General features: G+C 36.5%; 1 protein-coding gene across 1 annotated transcript in view; it reads left to right on the top strand.

Moving 5' to 3' along the window:
- Positions 1–25811, top strand: part of LOC148841269 (uncharacterized) — a 92069-nt gene extending 66258 nt beyond the window's left edge. The window contains exons 16-17 of the mRNA XM_088924352.1: positions 15969–16124; positions 25672–25811. Of these exons, the coding sequence (XP_088780478.1) occupies positions 15969–16124; positions 25672–25811 (296 nt within the window). The remainder of the gene's footprint in view (positions 1–15968; positions 16125–25671) is intronic.
- Positions 25812–26854: the final 1043 nt, after the last annotated feature.

The following is a 26854-nucleotide window of genomic DNA, read 5'->3' as shown; positions in this document are numbered from 1 at the left end:
CCCTGTGTGAAAAAGTGATTGTTAAAACATAAATCAACTGTGGTTTATCACATCTTTGGAAAGCTGAGTTCAATTTCTCTAGCCACACCCAGGCCTGATTACTGCCACACCTGTTCTCAATCAAGAAATCACTTAAATAGGATCTGCCTGACAAAGTGAAGTAGACCAAAAGATCCTCAAAAGCTAGACATCATGCTGCGATCGAAAGAAATTCAGGAACGAATGAGAAACAGAGTAATTGAGATTTATCAGTCTGGAAAAGGTTATAAAGCCATTTCTAAAGCTTTGGGACTCCAGCGAACCACAGTGAGAGCCATTATCCACAAATAACAAAAACATGGAACGACCAAAAATACCCCAAGAGCGCAGTGACGACTCATCCAAGAGGTCACAAAAAACCCCACAACAACATCCAAAGAACTGCAGGCTTCACTTGCCTCAGTTAAGGTCAGTGTTCATGACTCCACCATAAGAAAGAGACTGGGCAAAAATGGCCTGCATGGCAGAGTTCCAAGACGAAAACCACTGCTGAGCAAAAAGAACATAAAGGCTCGTCTCAGTTTTGCCAGAAAACATCTTGATGAACCCCAAGACTTTTGGGAAAATACTCTGTGGACTGACGAGACAAAGGTTGAACTTTTTGGAAGGTGTGTGTCCCATTACATCTGGCGTAAAAGTAACACAGCATTTCAGAAAAGGAACATCATACCAACAGTAAAATATGGTGGTGGTAGTGTGATGGTCTGGGGCTGTTTTGCTGCTTCAGGACCTGGAAGACTTGCTGTGGTAAATGGAACCATGAATTCTGCTGTCTACCAAAAAATCCTGAAGGAGAATGTCCGGCCATCTGTTCGTGACCTCAAGCTGAAGCGCACTTGGGTTCTGAAGCAGGACAATGATCCAAAACACACCAGCAAGTCCACGCCTGAATGGCTTAATAAAAACAAAATGAAGACTTTGGAGTGGCCTAGTCAAAGTCCTGACCTGAATCCGATTGAGATGTTGTGGCATGACCTTAAAAAAGCAGTTATGGCTCGAAAACCCTCCAATGTGGCTGATTACAATAATTCTGCAAAGATGAGTGGGCCAAAATTCCTCCACAGCGCTGTAAAAGACTCATTGCCAGTTATCGCAAACGCTTGATTGCAGTTGTTGCTGCTAAGGGTGGTCCAACCAGTTATTAGGTTTAGGGGGCAATCACTTTTTCACACAGGGCCATGTAGGTTTGGATTTTTTTTTCCCCTTAATAATAAAAACCTTCATTTAAAAACTGCATTTTGTGTTTACTTGTGTTATCTTTGTCTAATATTTCAATTTGTTTGATGATCTGAAACATTTTAGTGTGACAAACATGCAAAAAAATAAGAAATCAGGAAGGGGGCAAACACTTTTTCACACCACTGTATTTCTGGTAGTAGACAACAGATTGTAGAAGTGTTAGGCCTCTTGGGGTTTCAGCAATATGCAAGTCCTTTTGCCACAGTACAACAACAGCCTCTTTTCTCCTGCTTTGATAATAACTATCATAATTATTGCTAATTGATAATGATAACATTAGAGGGCATGGTAACAATGGGATTTGTGTTGGGAGAAGAATAATTTTTTTCTTTGTTGGTACTGGGGAAACGGTATTTAGGGTTCTGATTCAATACATGGTGAAAGAAAAGTAATGCGGAGCTGCTTGCTGTATGAGTTTTTGTTTATCTAATGAAATTGTAAGTGTGGGCAGACTGTTCTTTAAAGGCTTCTACATCTACATTTAAAAAAAAGAATGCTTCCTATTTTTACTTCAGTGTTCAGCTGGGTGATCAGCTTTTATGCATAGTCTGACTGATATTATTATGGCATAAACTATTAAATTTAATATTTAAGAAAATGTAATGTTCCTGAGGAACTAAAAAAAAAACTATTGCTGACTCCAGTTTTACTTTCCAGAACAATCTTCTTGCTGGACAGTCAACTTTGTACACTGAAGGAAGTAGTATTCCACAGCAGGAAAGAACAGTCATGCAAATAGCCCAAGGGCACAGGATTTGAAGGTCATGTCAAAGGAATTTATTAAATACACAACCTTTACCTATCTTCTTCTGTTTTGCTCCTTCACTAATTTGAATCAGCTGTTAAAGTACTTTAGAATTGAACACATGCACATTTACATTGCATTTTTGAAGAAGTTACCATATGAAGATGAAAACAATGCTACAGTTTAATTTAAATAATTAAATGAAAACTGACAGCAAATTAAAAAAACATTATACTCGTGTGTTAAGAGAGGCAGAGATTAATAATTGGCGTTGCACATGATTGCATAGTGGAACTAATCATAAAGAAACAGAAAAAAAATTAAAACAGAATTTGTGGACACTACATAGAGTAAGATGACATCATTCTAGCAAATCACATAGCATAATATGCCAATAAGACTTTAAGACAACAAGACAATAAGACACAAGACTTTAAAATTTTAATAAACATTCATAGGTAGCTTGAAACACATCTATCTGCACAGTTTGTATGAGAAGAAAACAATTAAAAAAGGTCTAATGAATTACATTATTAGTTTAAAAACAGTCCATTTAAGCAGCCGAAAGCCCAGATGAAAGCCAGCTGGAATGAAAACCAGCTGGAATGAAAACCAGCTGACACTGGGAAGACAGGGAACAGGACTAGGAAGCCCTGTACTACAATACATTAAATATGGTATTTGGGGAGTCTTTTAAAGCCTTGTAGGAGATTCTTCATTTTTCTGCAGTTCATCCTTGAACAATTACATTTTTATTTCAGATTAATGATTTTTAATACCAAGGGCTCTGTCAACAGTGTGTTTTTACATGACATTATACATTATACTGCATTAATTTTAGTATTTTTTTGTTTATCATTTGAGAGGTACTGCTGAAATTCCATTTAAATATAGCCCAAGGAGATTTGGAAGCATTTTAATAAAATCTCTTCATCATTCCAGGTCATGAATCATTTGGATGCAGACAAGTCATGGTATTTGATCTTTTTAAAATTTAAGATTGTCACACTGGAAACCTGTCAAAGCAGTAAATACAGTACTGACAGTCATATTACAATAAATAAAATGAATCTCTGATCTCTCTGATATTACTATATATAGACATTGCAAATAATATTTTCCTTAATAAGCTATTGGCACTGAATTATTTATTGTTTATACAGTATGAACTTTAATTGCCTCATTATCAAAAATATCAGTATACATTTGTAGTGTATGTAAATACAATAATTAGTATTTCAAGATACTGTGCTATTGCTATAGAAATGTCAAATCTCAACAAACCATTTAAATGTTAGGTTTTTTAAAGTTGTGTACTACTAACACAAGAAACTGATATACAGTACCACAAATACAAATCTGATAACACTGAAACAGTAATAATAATACCTTGGAGAACTGCAGCAGTCAAATTCAACAGATTTTTCTCACTTCTGTAAAGACCATTGGTTTGTCAGAGACTTTTCTTGATGCAAACGTTTATATTAATTTAGATGATTAAATTATTTTAATTTAAATATACATCTATTTGATACTTGGAAAATTCAGAAAATCTTTCTAACTTAAGGCTAAATGGACTTCATATGAATTTGCAAAGGAACAAGTAAAGGTTTATTCCATGCTGAAAAGAGAAGAAAGGAAACAATGTTTTGGCTGTGGAGCCTTCTTCGGTTGTGAGCCGAAACGTTGCGTTCTTTTCTTCTCTTTTCAGCATGGAATAAACCTTTACTTGTTCCTTTGCAGCCTACGCGTGCTGACGTAGCTGCCTACTTGAACTACTTCATATTAATTTACTAACTTTAAAGAATTCTAACTACAAACATTAAATAAAATAATTGTACTGTATCGTTTCAATATTGATGAGCAGCAGAAAGGACAACAAACTGATTTATAACCATAGTTCCCAGTAAAGGTATTTTTTAAAAAAGCTGTTATTAATTAAAATATTCTGAAGTGGATTTTCTCCTTATCTTTGATAAATACCACTGCAATAGCACAGTTTTTAGACAACTATTTTGATTTAACATATGTATCATAAATCAATGCTGTTTTTTAAGTTTAAATGCTGGCTTTTGACATTAATAATGAATTAAACATATCTATACATATACAGTATTAGTATTAATAGGCCTCATTACGTAGATGATTATTTACTATTTTGATTTTATCATTACAATTAGCTTTATGGATTGCTGTCAATTCGAGTCCATTTATTATATGTTTCATTATGTAAAGTAGCTGTATATTACTGTCATACATTAATCCATATTTTTTTAACAATTATTTAATCACTTGTAGAACACTAGACAAACAACTAAGATGAATAGTACGATGTATTTAAGAGATATTGGTTTAGTATTTGACATTGATTCTTAAGAGATAAATATTTAATGTTCTCTAAATTGAACTTTATATTATGCATTGTTTCACCAGTACCAAAGCTTGCACTACCCAAGATCAATCCAGACTGAAACAATCTGGTAGTTTGATTTGTTGGTCTCCCTAAATCAACAGGAAGTGGGTTAACTTTACTTAATTGGTCCAATTCTAATTCATTTTATTTAATTAAATCAATTAAACCTACTGGGCACTTTCACTCAAGGACTAGATATGGGGAACCCTGTCGTAATCAGATGAAAAGAGTGTTACAACACTTGAGTGCATAGTAAAGCCATGTGTGTTATGAAAGTCAAATAGACTAACTAGTCTTACTTCCATTACAGGTAAAATTTTAGAAATGATAGCTTGTGTTATTTTATTTTAAGAGACATTTGGGATAGATTTAAAAAGGAAAGATCTGGAGTAACTTGCTAGAATTATTATTAACAAGTATCAGGGATAGTGGATAAAGTATGCAATATGAGATATTTAGACTTTTGGAAACACTTTTAAAGTACCTCGTAAAAGGTTGAGTCTCTGATTAAAAACCATTGGAATCCATGCAAATGTATGCATATTGATCAAAAACTTTAGAAATGGGAAATATTTCCATCCTACAGACACAATTTCAGATTGGTTATCTTTGAGCAGTGTTGTGCCACAGTGATTTGTTTTGGGCTTATTGTTCTTCCTGATCTACTGTATATCAATTATTTACATTCTGGTATCTAGTGCTTTGCAAATGTATTTACTGCCTTCGAATGATGTTCTATATTTTTAAATGAGAAATTATGTTTTAACATTTTTAAATAGATATTTTTAATCAAAACTAAGCTAAAGTGGCAAAATACAACACACGCATAGGTATGCATCCCCTTTGCTGTGGAATACCTAAATTAGCTCAGGTGTACAATATTTTCTAGATTACATAATCAGTTGAATGCCCCCTGTGTTTATACATTTAGAGTTGTTCAGGTGGGTAGCTGTGTCAGCATGCGTGGACTCCAAAGGAACAATAGGTTTATTCCATGCTGAAAAGAGAAGAAAGAAAACACAACGTTTCGGCTGTGGAGCCGTCTTCGGGTGTGGTTTAGAGTTGTTCACTTTCCAAATAAATACACCTGTGTATCTAAGACTGTCAGTCAGTATTTTAAGTAAAGAGCTTCCGAAACAAAGATAAAGGGATGGCACAAATGTGGAGAATAAAAATATAATCAAATATCCCTTTGAGCAGAGTGAAGTCAAACATTAAGAAGTGGAAGATGTACTCTGTACCAACTCCAAACTGAGAAGACATGCAACATGAAAACTGAATAAGGATGTCACCATGAGGATAACAATGACAGTGAAAGTGCTACCGAGAATGTCTGAGTTAGCAACATCCCCTCTGCAAAGCACTGTGCTTCAAAAGCTTGTTAAATTGGCAGATGATTCAAAAAGAGTGGCAAACAGTGAAAGAGTGACAAGAGAAGTACAAACAGACTATGACAAAATCCTAAAATACAGTGGTGTGAAAAAGTGTTTGCCCCCTTCCTGATTTCTTATTTTTTTGCATGTTTGTCACACTGAAATGTTTCAGATCATCAAACAAATTGAAATATTAGACAAAGATAACACAAGTAAACACAAAATGCAGTTTTTAAATGAAGGTTTTTATTATTAAGGGGAAAAAAAATCCAAACCTACATGGCCCTGTGTGAAAAAGTGATTGCCCCCCCTGTTAAAACATAAATCAACTGTGGTTTATCACATCTTTGGAAAGCTGAGTTCAATTTCTCTAGCCACACCCAGGCCTGATTACTGCCACACCTGTTCTCAATCAAGAAATCACTTAAATAGGACCTGCCTGACAAAGTGAAGTAGACCAAAAGATCCTCAAAAGCTAGACATCATGCTGCGATCGAAAGAAATTCAGGAACGAATGAGAAACAGAGTAATTGAGATTTATCAGTCTGGAAAAGGTTATAAAGCCATTTCTAAAGCTTTGGGACTCCAGCAAACCACAGTGAGAGCCATTATCCACAAATGACAAAAACATGGAACAGTGGTGAACCTTCCCAGGAGTGGCCGGCCGACCAAAATTACCCCAAGAGCACAGCGACGACTCATCCAAGAGGTCACAAAAAACCCCACAACAACATCCAAAGAACTGCAGGCTTCACTTGCCTCAGTTAAGGTCAGTGTTCATGACTCCACCATAAGAAAGAGACTGGGCAAAAATGGCCTGCATGGCAGAGTTCCAAGACGAAAACCACTGCTGAGCAAAAAGAACATAAAGGCTTGTCTCAGTTTTGCCAGAAAACATCTTGATGATCCCCAAGACTTTTGGGAAAATACTCTGTGGACTGACGAGACAAAAGTTGAACTTTTTGGAAGGTGTGTGTCCCATTACATCTGGCGTAAAAGTAACACAGCATTTCAGAAAAGGAACATCATACCAACAGTAAAATATGGTGGTGGTAGTGTGATGGTCTGGGGCTGTTTTGCTGCTTCAGGACCTGGAAGACTTGCTGTGGTAAATGGAACCATGAATTCTGCTGTCTACCAAAAAATCCTGAAGGAGAATGTCCGGCCATCTGTTCGTGACCTCAGGCTGAAGTGCACTTGGGTTCTGAAGCAGGACAATGATCCAAAACACACCAGCAAGTCCACCTCTGAATGGCTTAAGAAAAACAAAATGAAGACTTTGGAGTGGCCTAGTCAAAGTCCTGACCTGAATCCGATTGAGATGTTGTGGCATGACCTTAAAAAAGCAGTTAAGGCTCAAAAACCCTCCGCTGTGGCTGAATTACAACAATTCTGCAAAGATGAGTGGGCCAAAATTCCTCCACAGCGCTGTAAAAGACTCATTGCCAGTTATCGCAAACCCTTGATTGCAGTTGTTGCTGCTAAGGGTGGCCCAACCAGTTATTAGGTTTAGGGGGCAATCACTTTTTCACACAGGGCCATGTAGGTTTGGATTTTTTTTTCCCTTAATAATAAAAACCTTCATTTAAAAACTGCATTTTGTGTTTACTTGTGTTATCTTTGTCTAATACTTCAATTTGTTTGATGATCTGAAACATTTCAGTGTGACAAACATGCAAAAAAAATAAGAAATCAGGAAGGGGGCAAACACTTTTTCACATCACTGTATAAATTTAACAGAAAGGGGAAACAATTTAATCTCAATTGTATGTGCTACACATTTCTGTCTTTATTTTTGCTTCAGCAGTGGTTCTGATGATAGAGTTGCCCATGTGTGGCTTATGTCAAATCCTTTTGGGAAGAGAGCTGTACTGTACGTGTCACAGTTTTCATTGAAAATGGTTTATCTCTTAATAACTACATATGAATGCTTCAACCATTTAACCTGATATAATTTAAACAGTACACAATGAGAAATTAGCTACACCATTTCCAAAATAATAGTTGCAAGAAGGATTCTCCTAGAGGAGTTTATACAGTATGCCTGTCAATGACACTGCCAATCTGCTCACAAAAAAATAATTATGCCTGTCAATGACACTGCCAATCTGCTCAAAAAAAAAATATTTGTTTTGGAAAGATATAAACCCATTTTATGCCATTTGTGCCACTTGTGACACCATAGACAACTATAGTCTGACTAGAACAGTTGTCCTGCAAACTGAGTAATCATTGGATATGGTCCCTCTGAAGCCCTTCTTATTTTTCCTTCACCGTGTACAGTATGTATCCCAGTAGACCAATGTCCTAGGCCATTCTCACACAGATTCTGTGCCAGGAATGGGCAGCAATCTCATAGATCCAGGCCTTGAAGGTAAGCCCTTCTACTATTAATATTTGTACTAAGAATAACCAGACATATAGAAAAGACAAAAAGTTGAAGGTTTTTAAAATTGTCTATCTGTTTACATACTGTATATGAAGCCATACTATAAAAGCCTCAACATTTACAATCAATATTTTGCTTTACATTCATAACCTCATTATGCAATTGAAATATTGCTTGCTGAGCTGTACAGCTGTGTGTAGACACAGAAGAACAGAGGAGGACAAATGAATTGAATGTTGGGCCCAGTGCTGCATTATTGTAGCATAACTGAAGCACATTATTTTCTAGTATTTTGTATTTTGTACTGTAAATACAGTATACCTTAAAATTAATACAGGCTGCACTGGAATTCAGGCAAAAGAAAAACAAAATAAAACAACAAAAAAATAACACTGAGCCGCAATAACTGCAAAGAGGAAATAACTTGTATGTAGTACTGTATGAATTATGAGTATGCCAGAGTGGCAGTTAGCACTGCCGCATCACAGTTTTTGATTTTGGACAGGGGAACTTTCTGTGTGGTGTTTACATGTAACCCCCATGTGTGAAGAGCTGAATGATTGTTCCTTCAAAGTCTCCTACCAATTCTACATTTAACCCATACACTTGGTTTTGTTCATACTGAATGGAAGATTTAACAACTTGCCAAGTAGGGTGAGTTTCAAGATTACTAGTATTATGCTGACTTTGTTTTGAGAAACACAATTAAATACTGAAACATTAAAGGTTGTGACATATACGTGTGGTGGAGGTGAGAGGATTGTGCATTTCCATGTGAGGGTAGTAGTTAAAATGTGTTATGTTTATTGTGTAAGTCTGCTCTGAAGCTAACAGTTGTAAGCTGATTCACCTCTTCCTTTATTATCGTTTGAGATGAAGTGGGCTGTTTCCATGGTACCCAATCGAGGCGTGGGTACTGTTTCCTCGTTCCTTAAATAGCTGTTAAATTGTTTAAACAGATAATTGGAAATCTGGCTGATTGCCAGGAGTGTGCCCAAGTATCACATGGAATATAAAGATGCCACAAACAGAAACTAGACTGCTGAGATGGAATAAGTCCAGAGGCTACAGCAGCACAACCCTACTGATTAACAATTTTTGCCAGACCTTTATACTAATTGTCTTCATTTTAGTCAGCAGCAGTTTCCTTTGTGAATCTAATTAAAACAATAAAGACCCTAAATGGAAGCTGTGCTGGTGTTGTATAATTTTTTATTTTAACTAAAAGAGGATGAAACTTGAGTGACTTGGAGTCATAATATACCGTTGCCAATTCCTAATTTATCCCGTTTGTACATTTACAATCACAGCAAATTACAATAGCTTGTGTTACAATTAAGATAGGCACTCCCTAGAGAGTTTGTTATGCCATTTTTGCATTTTTTCTCGGCTATATAATGAATGGATGGGTAACGCCAAGTCTACATTTTTGTCTTATAGATGTGGATATGTAAATATTAAAAAAACAACACCTATGAGGTCCTTCTTACCATTACTATGAATTAATCTCATGTGATTATGCTGCAGGAGGCATGGTGCTAGGACGGTTAGTTCTGCTGCTTCATAGCTCCAGGGTTCTGGCTTATTGATGACTGTCTGATTTGACCTCATGTTCTGATTGTGTTTATTTGGGCTTTCTTAAGGTACTCAGGTTTCCTCCTACCTCTCAAAGACATGTAGGGAAGCTTTAATTATCCACTTTATATTGTCCCTTCCAGGGCTCTGAAGAAGGGACACAAAAAAGGGTTGAATGTAAATGGAGTTGGATACCCTGACCCTACCCTTACCCATTATGATAATCCTCAAGGAGCATTAATAGCTTTGAGTTCTCCTGCAATGGGAGGCCTAGTCTTTTGGTATGGTGGAGTACACAGGGGTGGCACTCTGTCCTTGAGTGGCAATGATCAAATCTAAGCTGGGAAGAGTAGCACTGGGACAGTGACATGGGTCATTTAGGAGGGGAGAGTGTATAGGGTAATTTTGAGTCTGTTACAACGATGATAACTTAGATAGCCTTGAGTTCTTCCACCATATGAGGCAGGATATTTACTGTAGCATAACAGAATTCACCTGCTGTGTGGAGGAGGTATTATGTAACTTGGGGAGGGGGATGGGCCAGAGCTGCACAACCTTCACCCCTCTACCCCATGTCTTGAATTGAGTACAGAGTGCATTGATTTATATTACATTTAGTCTCACCACGGAGAAGCTAAAATGAGGAAATAAAGACCAGGACTCTAAATAAAAAACAAGAAAACAGTTGTCTGTTGTTTTTGTACAAACCCATTTCACTCTTCTATACAAAGAGGAGTATGTTATTCTGAACCTAATTACAAAGTTTATCATCGTATCCCAACTTTATTTGAAGCAATGTATATTGAGAAAAGTGTATTTTAAATTGAATATAATATTTGTCAAAATATAAGAAACATGAATTCCCAGTTTTGGACTTCAGTTGTATATGCTGTACAAAGTGCTGACAAAAGTATAAACATTTGAAATCATTTTGAAGTGAAAAGCAAATATGATCATTTACAGAGCAATTTAGAGTAATTGATTAATAATCCAGGAAATTATTGAGTTCTATGAGATCAAACATATCAAGAGTTGTTAATATCAAAATAACTATATTTATTAAAACGTGTTTACTGTAAGTAGCTCTTATTAACTTATCTGAATCAACACAGCTTCACTATTTTTATTGATTTCTGTTATGCTTGGGCGGCTCTGAGCTCTTGGCCTCCTCGGAGACTGGTCACATTTGCACATGGAACTCAACCTTGCCCGGCACTACACGCCCCAGATTCAGCAGGCTGTCCAAGCCACCTGCTGCTCGGTAACGTTAACAAGCACAGTATTTAAGCCCCACAACATCATAGATCGGGGCACAGTTAATGAACTGTGTGAATCCTAGTTACTTAACAATATAGACTGCGATATACAGTGCATAAATTATAGCTTCTTTTTTAAAATTATGCATCAATGGTACAGTATGGTAGGACAACAGGACACTGAGACAACGTTGAGAAAAATACGAGATGTAAGGATACAATTATAAAATGTAAAGTGATAATTAACTGAGTGATTTTTTCATTCATAGATGAGATTATTTTCCCATTTAAATTGTTCAGAAAAATTTGATTAGTACAAAGTAACAACACATTTGCTTGTTAAAGGACAAAGAAACATCTCTCATCTAGCAAAAATATTAATTTGAAAAAAGCAAAAGCATAGGTAAAGAGTGGGTAAATAATTTTGTTCTCTAACCGCTTATGACTGAACAGAAAGATTCTTTCTGGCTGCAGTAATTGGAAAAGCAGTCCAGAAGGACATATTAACAATCCAGAAAAACAAGGAACAGTAAATGGTAAATGACAAAAATAGCCTTTTGAGGTTTGTTTATTTTCCCGAGGGCTACTCAGATACCAAAACACCGTCTAATCTCTACTTCAAGAATCCAATTGTATCAGCAGTGTTCCCATGAATCAAACAATAAGGGCCCTTCAGGCGTAAGGCCAGTTTTTTCGTCTGTAGTCATAAAACAGTTCTACAGTGCAGAAAGAGATTTCTGGTACTTTCTTTAAAAGGTACAACCTTTAGAAAATCTAACCCGATGCAATTCCTGTTTCTGAGCATATGGGTGGTTTCAATGATTGATACAAATTATTTTTTGTGAAGTAAAATGAAACTACAATTTTCAGCTGAGGATGTGCTTCATGTGAACTTTTCAAAACCGACAAGTTATTGGAGTAACTCAAGCAAGCTATCTTCTACAAGACATCACTGTTCTCATGCCCTTGTAAAACCATTTTACAAGCAAACTCCTGAAGAATTTTTTGGCAGCTTTGAAGAGCTTTCTTTTTCTGTCTCTCATGATATTACACTTCCATAAACATGATTGCATTTCTTTTTTAGTTTGAATAGAAGCAAGAAAAGAACAAAACACCTCTACAAAAATTTGTAGAAGTATTATTGTATATTAAATATCTTTCCTATTTTATGTTCTAAAGTTGAAAAAATCTGGCATACTATAAAGTGCTATACTGAATATCCAAAGAAACATATCACTCTATTGTTGCATATATGTTTTCAGAAAAAAAAGGAAGAATACAGATTTTGGATGTCTATGAGATGTTTTTGGAAACATTTTGATTAATTGATCATCCATGGCTGTGATACACTTAAAGTGACTGTTTACTGCATAAACAATAAATAACTGTATAAGTATGAAGGTTGGTAGCACAGGTGAAGAGGAGATTTAAGTAGTGTATAGTGTACAAAGAGGAGAAAGGCCATTTTTGTATCCTAACTGTCACGCCCTCTATATCTAGAGGGTGCTCCTGGTCTATCCTGTTCCTAGTTTCCCTGTGCCTTACTTGTTCTTCTGGTGTGTCTTGTTGTCTGGGGCTATATATTTCCGGGTCTCCCTATCCTCCTCGCTCGGCATTGGGATCTGTTGTTGAGAGGCTCGCCTCACCAGGTCCCCCCATGTCTGCAACCTGAGGGCTTACTGTATGTCTCGTCCCCGGCTCCGCCCAATACCTTGAGCCCCGACCGAACCCCCTTGTTTGCTCCATTCCTGCCTCTACATGCTGTTTAGGGTCTTCCCATCTCGCTGGTCTCTCTCCACGGCTAGCCCCCGGCTTCCGTGACACTAACCCTATCTGGACAACCCAGAGTGTAAAAAGATACCCACAGCAATGCCTGGACTAAGCGTCCACAAGAGACACATGATCACATTTACATGTTTGATTAAGCCTCAAACAGAACAAATAAAGAAAAGTGGTCATCTAAATTTTCAAGTGAGAAAACAAGTCCTTCACCTCACCTCATTATATATAAATCCAGTATATTATATTCCAGTATATCCTATTCCAGTATACTTTGCTTCGCATCCCTGTCTCTTCCCTATCCTTGCTGCAGCTCTTTGGCTCATTCCACAGAGTGGGAGACCCCATAAGCCTCAACTTTATGGCAGGGCCGTCATTCCCTCAGACATGCAAAGCAACCAAACTACCTCTCTCCGTCATTTGCCATGACATTTCTCTGCTGTTAAAATTAGATTGATAATATTTATAATAAAAAGCATCATAATATTAGAGCTATTTAATTTTTAAGTTAACACACACCAAAAGCTGCACATACAATACCAGCTGCCATATTCTACCTTTGCTAATCAAGCGGGTATATTCACTTAATCATTTTCAACATACAGTATTACACAGGCTTCTGCATTTTGGTTTATATATAAGGCACAAAAGCTTTAATTCAAAACATACAAATATAAAAATTTTGAAGAAAAAACGACAAATGTGTTTTTAAAATCTTTAAAATTGCTTTCACCTATCACTGCTATAATAATCGATAATTCAAATATCTTTATTCATTTCTAGAATTGTGTATTCCTTTTTTTGTTACACACCTGATTTGAAGAGGCCAATGTGTGTTTTTACATCTCAGTTCATGGCTGCACACAGGGGAGAATGCGGAAGTGTACAGTAAGTAGACTCCTGCAACTTGGACCCTCATCTTGTAACACATCACAGGCAGTACAGTCCAGTGCCAGAGGTTCTGACTGCAGGGAGGCTGCAGGCTTTGCTGTATCGTTGTGAGCCCTGACCAAGTAATCCCATCCTACTTTTGATAGCAGTCAGTCAATTGTGTGCCACTGCTTGGAGAATCCTGGTCATACTGTAGATACAGTAGCTAGTGAGTCTACCTTGGCTCAAACCTGCTGGTCTGTTTTTAATAACTACAGTATGTCCACACCTTGCCTGACAGCAATTATCACATAACTTTGTATTTGTGCTCTGTTTCCCAATCCATTTCTGACTCTTTTTTTCACAACGCACAATTCGTTTTCTTATTTGCTACAAAAATAGGTAGAATTTAATTTATGCTTAACAAAAAAATTAAAATATATTCAAGTATTGTAAGTTTCTGGTTTCTTAGGTAGTCTGAGGGAGCAAGAGGAAAAGAATAGTTTTACAGCATTTTCTGTTAAGCTTTAATTGTATGCTTTAAAAAGAATGCTCATTGTTACCAAGTCAAAAGAGAAAATAATACAATAAATATTGTACTGCATAGTAATGCATCAGTGAAAATAATGTTTGTGAACCAGTAATGGACTTACTATTACTTTCAAAACAAAAATATTACTATTACTTTCAAAGGAAAAATAAAACCCTCCAAAAACATGGTTACTGTTCATCTGTATAAGTGTTATCCAAATGGCCTTCACTCATTTTACCTACTTCTGTATTGTTGTATTCTCAACAAAAATATCATAGTTCCTGTCCATAGAAGCATACATTTTTACAATTGGCAGTTTATTTCATGTGACAGTATAAAACTGTTTTAAAACAAACATTTTGTGGGACTGTAAAGGCAAAAGACAAAATAGGCTGTAAGCATATATACTGTAAATTCAAGCAGCTATTGTTGTTAATTTTTCGTAATTACTGAACTAAGGACACTTCTCGTAATTAGACACTTGGGAGTGTTGAGTACACTTCTTCCCTTCTTCCATCAGCTCAGGTATCTCTGTAAAAAGTCTAATTTTAGCTGTTTATCATCGATATGTTTTCTATGAAATACAGTAGATATTCTATATAGATAGGGCATGAAATGAAACTGCAGATTACCCTAGCAAAGATGAATGTGAGAACTGACCAGTGATAAAGGCAACTTTTTTGCTTGTAATTAGACAACAAAGGGAAAACAATGCCATCCTACTGGTTAAATGACATGGCAGCTACTATATGTTCAAGTGGTCTGCTGTAAGCCAAAGAACATAATACTCTGGGATATTATTATTTATTTGCTTTAGGATAAGCAAATAGTAATGAATACATGTGCTCTGCTTACTCATGGTTGAATATGATTGACTACATTTCATTGCAGTCATTGCAGATTTTTTCTGCTGTGTGAACTGGTTCTTGCTCTTTATTTTACAACTTCAACTGAGTGAAGTTCTGTTGATGCTTAGAGCATTGTGTTACATCTGAAGCCACCAGAGAATATATGGCCATGCCTAATGACATACAGGTTTTTTTAACAGTAGCAATATATTTTACTATTTAAAGTAGGCTTTTGCCACATAAAGCAATTCTAGTTAATGTCTTGGTTCATTTTTTAAAGTTATTTAAATAATGTGAGATACCATATGTGTGGTCTCTGAACTCAGAGGCTGGAGTGCTGTGAATCATTGCTATCTTATTAGTTCCTCCTCTTGCATAAGGATAAAACATGATTGCATGGAGTCCAGACGGTTTGTTAAACAATTCCTACACATCCCACTCATTAACTTGATAGAAAAGTTATTTGTGAGAACACTGCTTAAACGTAATTAAAATGATGGAAAAGGGTTTTTTTCAATTATTATATGCAGTATTGTCTTTTATATTTAATATGTTGCTTTTATTTTGCCATTTTTGCTTTGCTTACTACAATCTTAATACAAACATCTTATTTTCTGAAAAGTTCTGAAATTACGTGATAAAATTATGTTTTATCATCTGCTTTCAGTATTTTAGTATTTAACTGTACATTCAGATTTATCTTTGTATTTTTATTTTACCAATCTTATACTGTATATCATCCATCTGCCTACTATTTAAAATACCACATTAAAATTGCCTGAACTCTTACCCTTGTCTCTGTGAAACTCACTAGCCACTTTTCAACCAGACACCAACACTGACCCCCTGAGCGTTGATGTGAAAGTCTAGTACTGTAGTTTGAGACATGTCATTTTGAAAAATACTGCAGGTACCTTTGGGAAGGCGAGTGATGCAGTGAAGAAGCAGCAGGCGGTGGAAATGGCGTTCACTCTTTACCCTCCTCCAAGCATAAAACATGTCAACGCCCGGCAGTCAACATGGGTGTATCCTATTGTGGATGGAGAAGAGGGATGCAGATATTTAGGTAACTTTATTAAAGTCTGTATGCTAGTAGAATACGAGATTATAAAACAGCTACAGATCAGACTGTTCATCTGTTGTCAGCCTTAGATCATAAGTGATTTCTGTTAAGCAACAAATTAGAATGCTTTTTCATGAGTAGCCATTTTTAGTTGTCAATTGTGATTAATGTTATCTGTGCACAGATGGGTCAGATAGGTGTACCACTCAGCCACAGCTACAGATCATGAATTTCAAAATGCTATCATGCAATATAAACTGTTAAAACAAAAACTATGACAAATCACTTTTTGGCTCATAATCTTTCAAAATGTAACTGGGATCTTTTATAGAACTCTGTAGATTATTGTCTTACAAGTTACACAGTCTGTCATATGTTCCACCTTGTTTACTTTAATATTTTAAAAGCAAGCATACAGTTAAATGGCCATAATGAAAATGAACTATAGTTTTAAATGCTTTTTTAATGCCCAAAGAAAAATGTGAATGAGATACAATTAAAATGTGTTTAAAGTATCAATTTATAAGCTTATAAAATATTATTAAAAGCATGTGAATAGATGCCTCACAGCTTTGCACTTGGAGTATTAAGCAAAGAATGTTGTATTTTATTTACTAATATTATAGTAAGTGTTAATTAATTGTGGTTTAACATATGCTCATGGAATCGTTCAGCTTCTGAGAAAACAGCAGCTTGACAGGTGAGTATTTTTTTGTTTTAATTGAAATGTTCCTGCCACCTGATGAATGCTTTTTTAATTCAATAACCAAACACATTTTCCATCCTCCAGTCTTGATTTAGAAGTCGTTTTGGATAAAGATTATCTTAATATTAATCATGGCTGCATTATACAAAGAGTTAAATTTCTGAGGATGATTACTTTTCCTTTTATTTTTAAATTTCTAGATATTGATTATTAATTCACTGTTGACACGCCCTCATATCCCAAGTCTCTGACACATTTTTTCAAATAATTCTTTTTTTTTGTTTTATATATTCAAGCCAACAGTTTCAAATGACAATGACACAACTCACTGGCAAGTTCAATCACCACAATCTGAGAAAGAACAGAACTGTCATTACATGCATCCCTCTAGGCCCAGCTTTTGCAGTTTTTCCACAATTAGCAAAATCAATTTCTTTTCCATCATTTGCTCTGCCAACTAAGCTTGCTTGCACATAAACATTGAGTTTTTTTAATAGACAATAAACAAACAATTGCTTCACCAATATTCTGACACTATAAATCAGATGTTTCTAGAAGATAAATAAGATCACATGTCTGTCAGCAATGCCAGTGATCACTTAGAGATCATGTGATTACTCATCGGAGGCAATGATGCTGGATCTTTGGTCTTGTGTGTTGCCTACATGAGCCCTGTGGTTGCATAATTTGAGACAGCAGTGAAAATTCTTCAAAGGCAGTTAATGTTCCGGAAAGGAGAAGCTTTTACTGTTTTTGGATGAGTTAAATCTGCTTTGATCCACACTTCTGGGCTTTAAAAAACACATGTCATAACACTGGATAAATATATGTTTATTGAGAGCCAATTGCAATTATTTAGTATTTTTCAAGTATTTTTAGTAATTATCAAGTATTTTTTCTTGTCCTTGAGGCAATTGTTTGAAGCACACAGTGAGTAATTAAGTCTATTGGTCTGTGCTCCACTAGTATCATTTACAAACCGAAGTTAGCCCTCTAGGCACTGGGCAGGAACACAAGCACATAAGCAACTTGACCTGAAAGAGAAAAAAGGAGCAACTTCACTTTTTTATCAATATTATTCTGATCAGATTTCTTTTTCTGTTTTATACAACACTATATTATTCAGGGCACAGTGAATCTTTTGGATCGGCATGAAAATTATAACTCTTTTATTAATGTCAAAACTATTGTCATAAATCTGTACTTAAGAACATAAAAAGGTTACCTTTTGGTTGCCAGTGCCTAATTAATCTGAGGTCTCATTTCTTTAAAGAAGCCAAACCTCAACAGCAACAGCATGGTTAGATAGCTCCTTCTACAATCTTTGTGTGAAGAAGTGCCTCATTTTGAATCAAGTCCACTTAAGATTAAGTTCCTTTAGCTTGTCAAGATTGGACATTCCTTTAATCCCAGTAATGTATCTGGAATGAACAGATTCCAGAGCAGCAATATCATTTTTGTAACATCTGTAACAATATCTTAGTAGTGCGTTGTACAACATTAATGAAAACAAAATTGAGATTTGGCACAAATCTTTGTTCTGCATCTCTAGTGAGATAAAGTACATTCACTGAACTCTGAAAATTTAGGAAAAAAACATGCACTATTGAAACGTGTCATGCACACTATCTTCTCTTTTAGTTTCTACTGTTCAGTCATTATGGAGATTTTATTGCCAATAGGTTGTTTTGAGGCTGTCTCTCTACTGCCTGATTAAAAGGGATTGCTCTTTACACTGGGTTGCTGCTATGCTCTCATTCTTACAAAAACATCTTAAGGTTAAAATAGCTGAGAATATCACAGCTTCAACAAAATTGATCAAACAGTATTCTCTGAACTGAAGTCTTCAAATGAGTAGGGTCCAGGGTTTAATGTTAAAAAATCTGCTCTCAGATGGCCACAAGTGTTTTCAGTGTTGTCTTTTATAAATATTAACTTAAAACCCTGATCTGTATTTCACTGTATATACTGTAGTATGCATATTTGAATAATTGTTTTACTTGAAGAATTACCATTATCACTTGTAGTACAAGAGTGCAATTATACTGTTTTTTTCCCTTTACATTTACAGAAAAATGTTTGATGTTCTTACTTGCCTGCTTGTAGAGGAGTGTATGCCAAAGAGGGGATGAACCACCATGGGGCTGAGCTACCCCATTTAGAGAAATGCATTCCTCGCTTTCCCACAAGGAATTCAATGAATTGGTTGCACCTGGAATCACCAGCTCTCTATAAGCAGTGCCTGAAGCAGTCTGAGATTGTCTCTCACAAGACCCTCATGGTTGTTAGGAACAGTGAGAACTAAAGAAGAAGCCTAAGAAAATTAAATGCATTTAGTGAAAGCAACTCGCTCCAGTAGGGCCTACAAGTGGCTAACTGGTTAACATTGGTAGCAGCCTCTGTAGCATTCTGGCTTGGGAATAAATAATCGATTAACGAGTGTACCCAGCCAACTGGAATCGACCGAGTGGGGTTTTTGCCACTGTTCCAGAGAGGGAAATAGGCTTTATACTGTATATTTGGGCTTATGTGCTAAACCCCCTGCCAAGCTATCCTAAATAGAAGATGTTTCACACTGCTATAACTAAGGTACAGTATGAAACATTTGGAGTAAACTCTCAATTAAAATTTGCTATATAAATGAACATTTCAAGCTAGATCCTAGAAGTGTAGTACTGGGAATCACACTCGGAAAGTATTTGTCTTACTAAAATGTTCCAACTCACCTTTTTTCAACATGACCTCTTAGTCACAGTGGGAGCTGTGAAATACAGTACCTTTATGACACTCTAAGCTAACAACAGTCCAAATAGTAGAGGGAAATGCTCACTCAAAAACTGCTGTATTTAATACATCAAAATTACCTCATTTTAAATGGAAGCTCCTAAAAGTTTTAAAACAATATTTCATTTTAATAAACATTTTTTTTTGTTAAATTTTTCAGATCTAGATAACTCATGCAAAACCTTTAAGCTTTCAAGAATGTTTCAGGTTCATATTTTCACTATTAACTGAGTTTTACTTGTACTCATGGGCCAGCTCCTATAATTGTAGCAGTTCCATGGTGAACTATACGCCAACTACACCACCTAGTATTGTAGTGGACTACAATATTGATTCTTTAGGCTGGAGGCTCCCAAAGTATCAGGTACTTTTGAATGGATGAGCAGCCATGGAGTCAATGACACAGCATTCAAACCCACAAGGTTTCTTTTAGCAGTCAGACTAATATAACTCAACAAATAAATCATACATGACGAGAGCACTAAGATTCACAGTTCACAGTGGTTACAAATGCACAGTGGTGAATTAACACACACAAACAAAAACCAGATCATACAGCACAGATATGAAAACAAACTTATATGAACTCATGAGCACTTTGCAGGGCAGGAAGCGGGATCACAATATTTTTCATTATAAACGTCAGGCTTACCCCAAACAAAGCCAGAACCAGACAGCAAAAAGGTTCCTCCCTCTAAGATCCTTGTGCCACTCAACCGTACCCCAGTATGGCCAAGTAGCGTGTCCCAGGGAATGAAAATACAAGAAGATCTCTCTCCCTGTAGTTCTATTCTGTGGCTACTTCTTATACAGTATGTAGGAGCTCTAGCCTGCTAATTTAAATAGTCCAATAGAAGCTGTTGTCACAAGTGCTCATCCATGATGTTTCACTATGGAGTTACACCCAGAAATTCATATAGGACAACAGCAATCTTCGCATTGGTTTTCCTAGGAGCCTATCATTTAACACAGTCAAGGTTTCACAACTATAGGGTCTTAACCAGGCCTGACAATGAGAGACTGAGAGAGAAAACAAAAAGACAGAGGAAAAGAAAACCAGCATACCCTGGTACTTACCAATAATCACATAAAACTAGCCCTGTGAGTAATACTACACATACTGTTGTTGCCATAGGCCTATCTGTAAATGAGAGACAAAAGACAGAGAATGAAAAAATAACACACTCTGATACTTGCCAACAATCATACAATATCAAACAGAACAAAACAAACAAACAAAAGCATACCCCCCAAAAAAATGTAAATTCCATTTAAACTTAGAAATTCAAGTTTTCTATCGATCCTAATACCCAAAAAAGGGAAAAAGAAAGATCATAGGACTGGAGAAATTCAAGCAAGGAAGCACATTCATTTAAATATGGACAAATTATACACAGGCTTGAAGAGAATTGGGAAATGACCCCATCTGTGTAAATCATCCACTAGATTAAAAGTGTCATTAAAGTTGTTTATTGTGATGACATCTAAAGAATTGTACATTTTAATAGCAGGCTTTTGAAGTGACGAGTCGCACAGTCAGGGGTAGGCCAGTTATCTTCATTACAAAATTAATGGCAGTAAAATGAAGGGTGACATACAGTGACATACACTGACACACACGCCACCATGGTCCTGATACAGCTGGCATGTCTCCTTTAGTTTTTCACAGGTTAAATGGTCTGTCCTGGTCTTTCAGACACCATCCATGATTGTAACTCATCCATGTGATGCCAGTTGAGGGAGAGACTGCACAAGCCTCTTCCTTCCAGTTTGTTATTCACATGGCTCACTACACCTTCTCTAGATCTTCAAGCCTTGTTTTCTCTAGCATCCAGAACTAGGGTATGCAACCCATTTAATAGACAAGGCTTTAAGAAACATTTTGCTGTCTTGGTCTCCCAAACTAAAGTGGCAGTGGCTTACCCAGAAACTAACTATTAAATGAATTTGTCAGTGAGTCTTAGTCATAAGCAGGGCACAGGGAACATTGATGTTCCCAGAGGGACCTGCACACCCCTGCAACGGGAGGACCGAAAGTCCCAGAGGGGATTGTGATGCGAGCGTAAGGCCATAATTTTTTCTCGTTTCTTTTCGTCTGTCCTGCCATGTATTTCCACCAGTGCAGCCTGACATTTTCCTCTCCTGTCCTGCCATGTATCTTCCACCAGGTCAGGTTGAGTTCTCTTTATGTTTTGGCCTCGCGCTCCCTGTCTCCCTTCAGACTGGACTTAGCCTATTTAACCGGATCCAGTCTGGATACAACTGTACCAAGCGGTTCTTTTTCCCAGGCTGGATCCTGTTACATATGTAAGTCCAGTCTGGATGTCGCAGTGCACAGCTTTGCATTCTTCTTTTCCTTTTTTTGTGGGTTTTTTTTCGGTTTCGCTAACCTCACACTGGTGCCCTCAGATGGAGAACTGACTTTTACCGGTGCCCGCCCTGACACCTCCCATTCCTGCATTGTTACATATTGCACCCAATTTGGGGCCACAGTTGAAGAGGTTAGCAAACCAGCATTTTTCTTTTTCTGCTGCCATGTAAGAGTGCGGCGCTTGCATAGCAGCTATAGCTGATGACAATCAGCCCTGTATAAAGCCCTCTCACTGTGGCTGCTTCAGGGTTCAGGGTATTTTTTTCTTGTCCCCAGTCCAGGCTGGATCCTGCTGTTCAAAGCAGCCCTCCTTTTTTTCCCCCGCTGTCCAAAGTGGCCCCACTGTAAAAACCGGTGCCCCTTGACCAGGACCTCCCTTGGATTTTGTTTTTCAGATGGGGGAGAGGCCTTGGCCTCCCTCATGAGAGAGGGAATATGTGGCATTACATGGGGGTTTGTTCAGTGTGGAGGTGGAGCCCTGAATTAAGGTGATGCTCTGTGTCAAAGCTATTCTGGCTATTTAAAGACAAGCCGCAGCTGTGGGGGCCCTTAAAGACACATTGAGCACTTACCCGAAGGGACAAGCAAACCCCCACAAGAGGAGTACCTTCCACAGACAGTCCCGGATGGGACTGTGATGAGAGCGTAAGGCTGTCATTTTACTTCGTTTCACTGTCTTTTTCTTTTTCATCTGTCCTGCCATGTATCTCCGTTGGGCAGGCTGACTTTTTCCTTTCCTCTGCCGTGTATCTTCCACTGGGTCAGGTTGAGTTCTCTTTTAGTTTTGGCCTTGCACTCCTTTTCTTCCAGGCTGGACCCATTAGATAGGGACAGACCAGCCTGGATGCCACTGTGCAAAGCAGCGCATTTTTCTTTTTGCTTTTGTTTTTCCCCTTTTTGTTTCTTTTTCGGTTTTCGCAAACGTCACACAGGTGCCGCCGCCCCCTCAGATGGGGCATTTAACCAGTGCTTGCCACGGCTCCTCCCATTCTTGCATTGTAACACATGTCAGTAACAACTCGGAAAAAAACAAATAGTCTTCTCAGAGAACTTCACATTTACCACTCATATTTAAAGGTATTTATTTTGCTTTAGCCAAGTCTCTTTTAAATTAGTCAACACAGTTGAAATCAGCATGTGATGAAAACAACAGAAGTAAAGTATGTCCTGTTCTACAGGTCCCTGTGAATCACTATGAATACAACATTGTTTAAGAGGTTCCTCTTACATTTTAACGTACTGGAGCTACAGCCAGATTTATAATACACAGATCAAGTACAAATGACAGGAGGCCATTCAGCCTATCTAGTCTATTTCATAATAAGTAACTAATTGATCTAAGGATCTCATCCAGCTTTTTCTTAAGAAATCACGGTATCAAGGCAGGGCAGCTACAGTACAAGTAGTTCAATACTACTTTAACACATTGCATAAAGAATCACCTCTTGTTCATAAATACACTCCACATAGTTTCCACTTGTGGCCTCTGATTCATTTTTCACTGTTTATTCTGAAGACATTCATTGGGTTGACTTTGTCAATGCCTTTGAGAATTCTGAACACTTGGATCAGGTCCCCTAATAATAACTTGTCAGTGAAGGACATTACTTTCACTGGAACGAATCCAAAAACTGCAATATGTTTTCTCTAACATGGGCACCAGCATTGTACAATTGTTATTCAAAGTAAGATGTTACTAGTGCATTGTACACATTTACATTTAACTTTGTTTGTCTTGCTTATTTCTTCTTCACATTGTATAGAAGATGAAAAGAAGTGCCATTGTTTCCTTAAGTTCAGCAGATAGAATAACATCTGATTCTCAAGATTTGTTAAAGTTGTTAACAATTATTTTTCTTATGCCCACCTGATTTGTAGTTTTTTATATGTCATGTCTTGACCACACACTATGGATAAAGTGTAAACAGACTCCTCTGACCTGCCCACCTTAGAGTTGCTTGTCACAGGTGCCATAACCCCATTATAGAGGTCCAGTGTCAATTGAAAGAAAGGCTTGTTTCCCACCAATAGCACCGCAATGCCTGCAAGTGCCCAAAAAGGGGTCACTATGTCGCTGAGAGCATACTTAAAGCTTTAACTTGTGATCAAAAAGCATCTTTACTAGTTAAGCTACTCTAAAAACTGCCTTAAATTATCAGTCTTAAGTGATCCTAGCAACCAAAAAAGTCTGCCTCTTCTATACTTATACTATTTTATACAAAACTTTGTCCATCCACTGCCTGAGGAATGTTTTTGATTTCTTCTTTGGTAAAACCTTTGTCAAATACTCACTTAGTACATCAGCCACTTCCCTTCAATGTTAGTATTTCCCCATTTATATCCTACACTGTACTGAAGATACATTTTATTTAATCCTTTACTGTTTTAATACCGAAACAACTTTTTATTAATCATTTCTTCATTAATTCCATGATTCCTTTCTACCCATCTTTTGGCCTTGCTAATATTCTTTTTTAGTTGTGCTTCATTATGTTCATCATTCTTTCTTCAGGTGAGATTTTAAACTTGACACCTTGGTAATTTAAAATACCATGACATTGTTCATAAGAGTAAAAGTGTTAACTCTGAAATCCTGCCTACATTCACTAAATTCCAATCTGGGCTTGTAAAATCTGAGCTTTGTAAAATGTCTTATTACATTTAGTAAAAGCAGCGAATTCCTATTAGTATAATTAGTATTGGCCAAATACAATTTAACCAGATAAATGAGTATATTGATAAGTTCAAGTAGGTACAGTAACTATGTCAGCATGCGTGGGCTGCAAAGAAACCAGGTAACGGGCTTATTCCATGCTGAAAAGAAAAGAAAGGAAACACAACGTTTCAGCCATGGAGTCTTAGAAGGAATAATTTCATTTAGAAGGAATATTATTAATAAATGAATAAATTCAGCATGGAATAAACCCGTTACCTGTTCCTATATTGATCAATGCCAACTTTGACAGTAATTAACCCTTCAAATATTCAGGTTACCTTTAAGGTTGTATCATCCATTTACCTGCACGTAACTTCCAAACACTAGTATTGTAGTTTGATAAAAACAAGGACCTATGGTTCCTGTTTTATGGGACCATCACATATGGCCCCTGTTGTATGGTATCATGTCCCTATGGTATGTTTTTTCCTCTATATGAAAATAGAATATTTGATTATACATTGTTTCGCTGTAAAATGTCATAGAGCTTAAGTTTCACTGTATCAATTAAGTATCAGTAGTGCCAAATCCCTGTGGCAAAATCTTTAGGCTCTGGAAAGAAAATCAGCCTGACATCACATGTACTGTAGGCAGACTTCATTCTTTTACCATATGTATTACATTTTAGCAATTACAAACAACTCAACAAAAGAACAGCACAATGTATTTAATAAATTCATATTTGTTAAGTACATACTGTAATAAAGTACATTAGCTAAACTACCAGTATAGAATAAGAATGCTCTTACTTTTTGGTCCTGTATATTTCAGGTCCAATTAGGTGTATTACATCAAAAACAGAAACACCCTTCACCCATCTGCCACCTAAAGAAAATGATTGTAGCTGTACTAAAGAATTGGTGGGGTTAAATGATAATATGATCTTGATACTGCATTAGTTTGGTTTGAATGTTAATCTTTGTCTTGATTTTTTTAATTAACAATATTTTATCTTCGTTTCCTATTTATACAGTCTCGGACCACCCTGTTTTGAAGGAGGCTGATATCCAGGTTGTCGGAAGACTGGTATGTGCGTCAATGAAAGAGAGGAAAGACAGACAGGAATTAACCAACAAGCCTAACAATGCTACATGTGCAAAAAAGGCCACCTGAATTATTTTCTCTTTAGAGTGATGTTGAATTTCATGTTACATACAAATCAACAATGGATCTAACTATTTAAATTAGATAGTAGTATTATTATAATTTATTATTAATATTAATAATAATAAGATATTCTAATTTACATTGATGTACCTTGTAGTTTCTCAGTTTATATGAAACATACTGTACAGTAGAATAAAATACAGAATATTACAGTATGTTGACTTATTTATGAGGTATGAAAACCATTGACAAAATAAAAGTCTGCAAGTCTGATAGTAAAGGTATAAAAATGCACCTTATATGCATTCATAACATCTTTTTGAACACAGAAACGTTTTTTTGTTATGTGTAATATTGAAGTCCCTGTTCTGGAATGTATTTGTATGAGTAACACTCCCAAGTACTTTTTAAGTTCCCAGAAGAGAAAGTAAAATAATGACACAATCCAAATGTACAGTACCAAAGTAAAAGTTTATTGGGATTTATTTTTGTTATACACAAAAAATCATATGACTTAAACATGCTTCTAAATTAATGCTGCACAGAAACGAAACAATTCTATTGTGTATACTATTATGGGATAAACGTTTCTGCAGTGTACAATATTAGGGGATAGCTTCTTCATGTGAAAAGAGCACAGCTGAACTGAACCTGTATAAAACAAATATTGCTATGGCAGAGCAAAAGGATAGCTGAGATTGTACACAACGGGAACAAAGCAGAAATTTAGAAAAGTATAGGTAGTTCTAGATTTACTTAATCTTTAATTTGCTACCAGTGCATTCTTTAATGCAGGGAAAATAGCCCCTGTTCCTGGAGGGCTGTCGTAACTTCTGGTTTTCTTTTCACCTTGCACTTGATGTGTCACTCAACTGGTCTAAATTGGTTTTAATTAACCATACAGTAAATGCTATTTACTTGAGTTAAAAATGGCAAGCCTCTCTTATGAATGTATTTTTTTCTGTACACTGGTAAATAAATAGAGAGGTCAACCGTTGTGTGAGGTAATTGTTAATCGCATTAATTACAGTTATGTTCCCTTGGGTTTT

This window comes from Atractosteus spatula, chromosome 1 (genome assembly GCF_055471065.1).
Source record: "Atractosteus spatula isolate fAtrSpa1 chromosome 1, fAtrSpa1.hap1, whole genome shotgun sequence".
Taxonomy (NCBI): Eukaryota; Metazoa; Chordata; class Actinopteri; order Semionotiformes; family Lepisosteidae; genus Atractosteus; species Atractosteus spatula.
The sequence above is the reverse complement of the archived record's forward strand: the minus strand, read 5'-3'. Positions and strand labels throughout refer to the sequence as shown.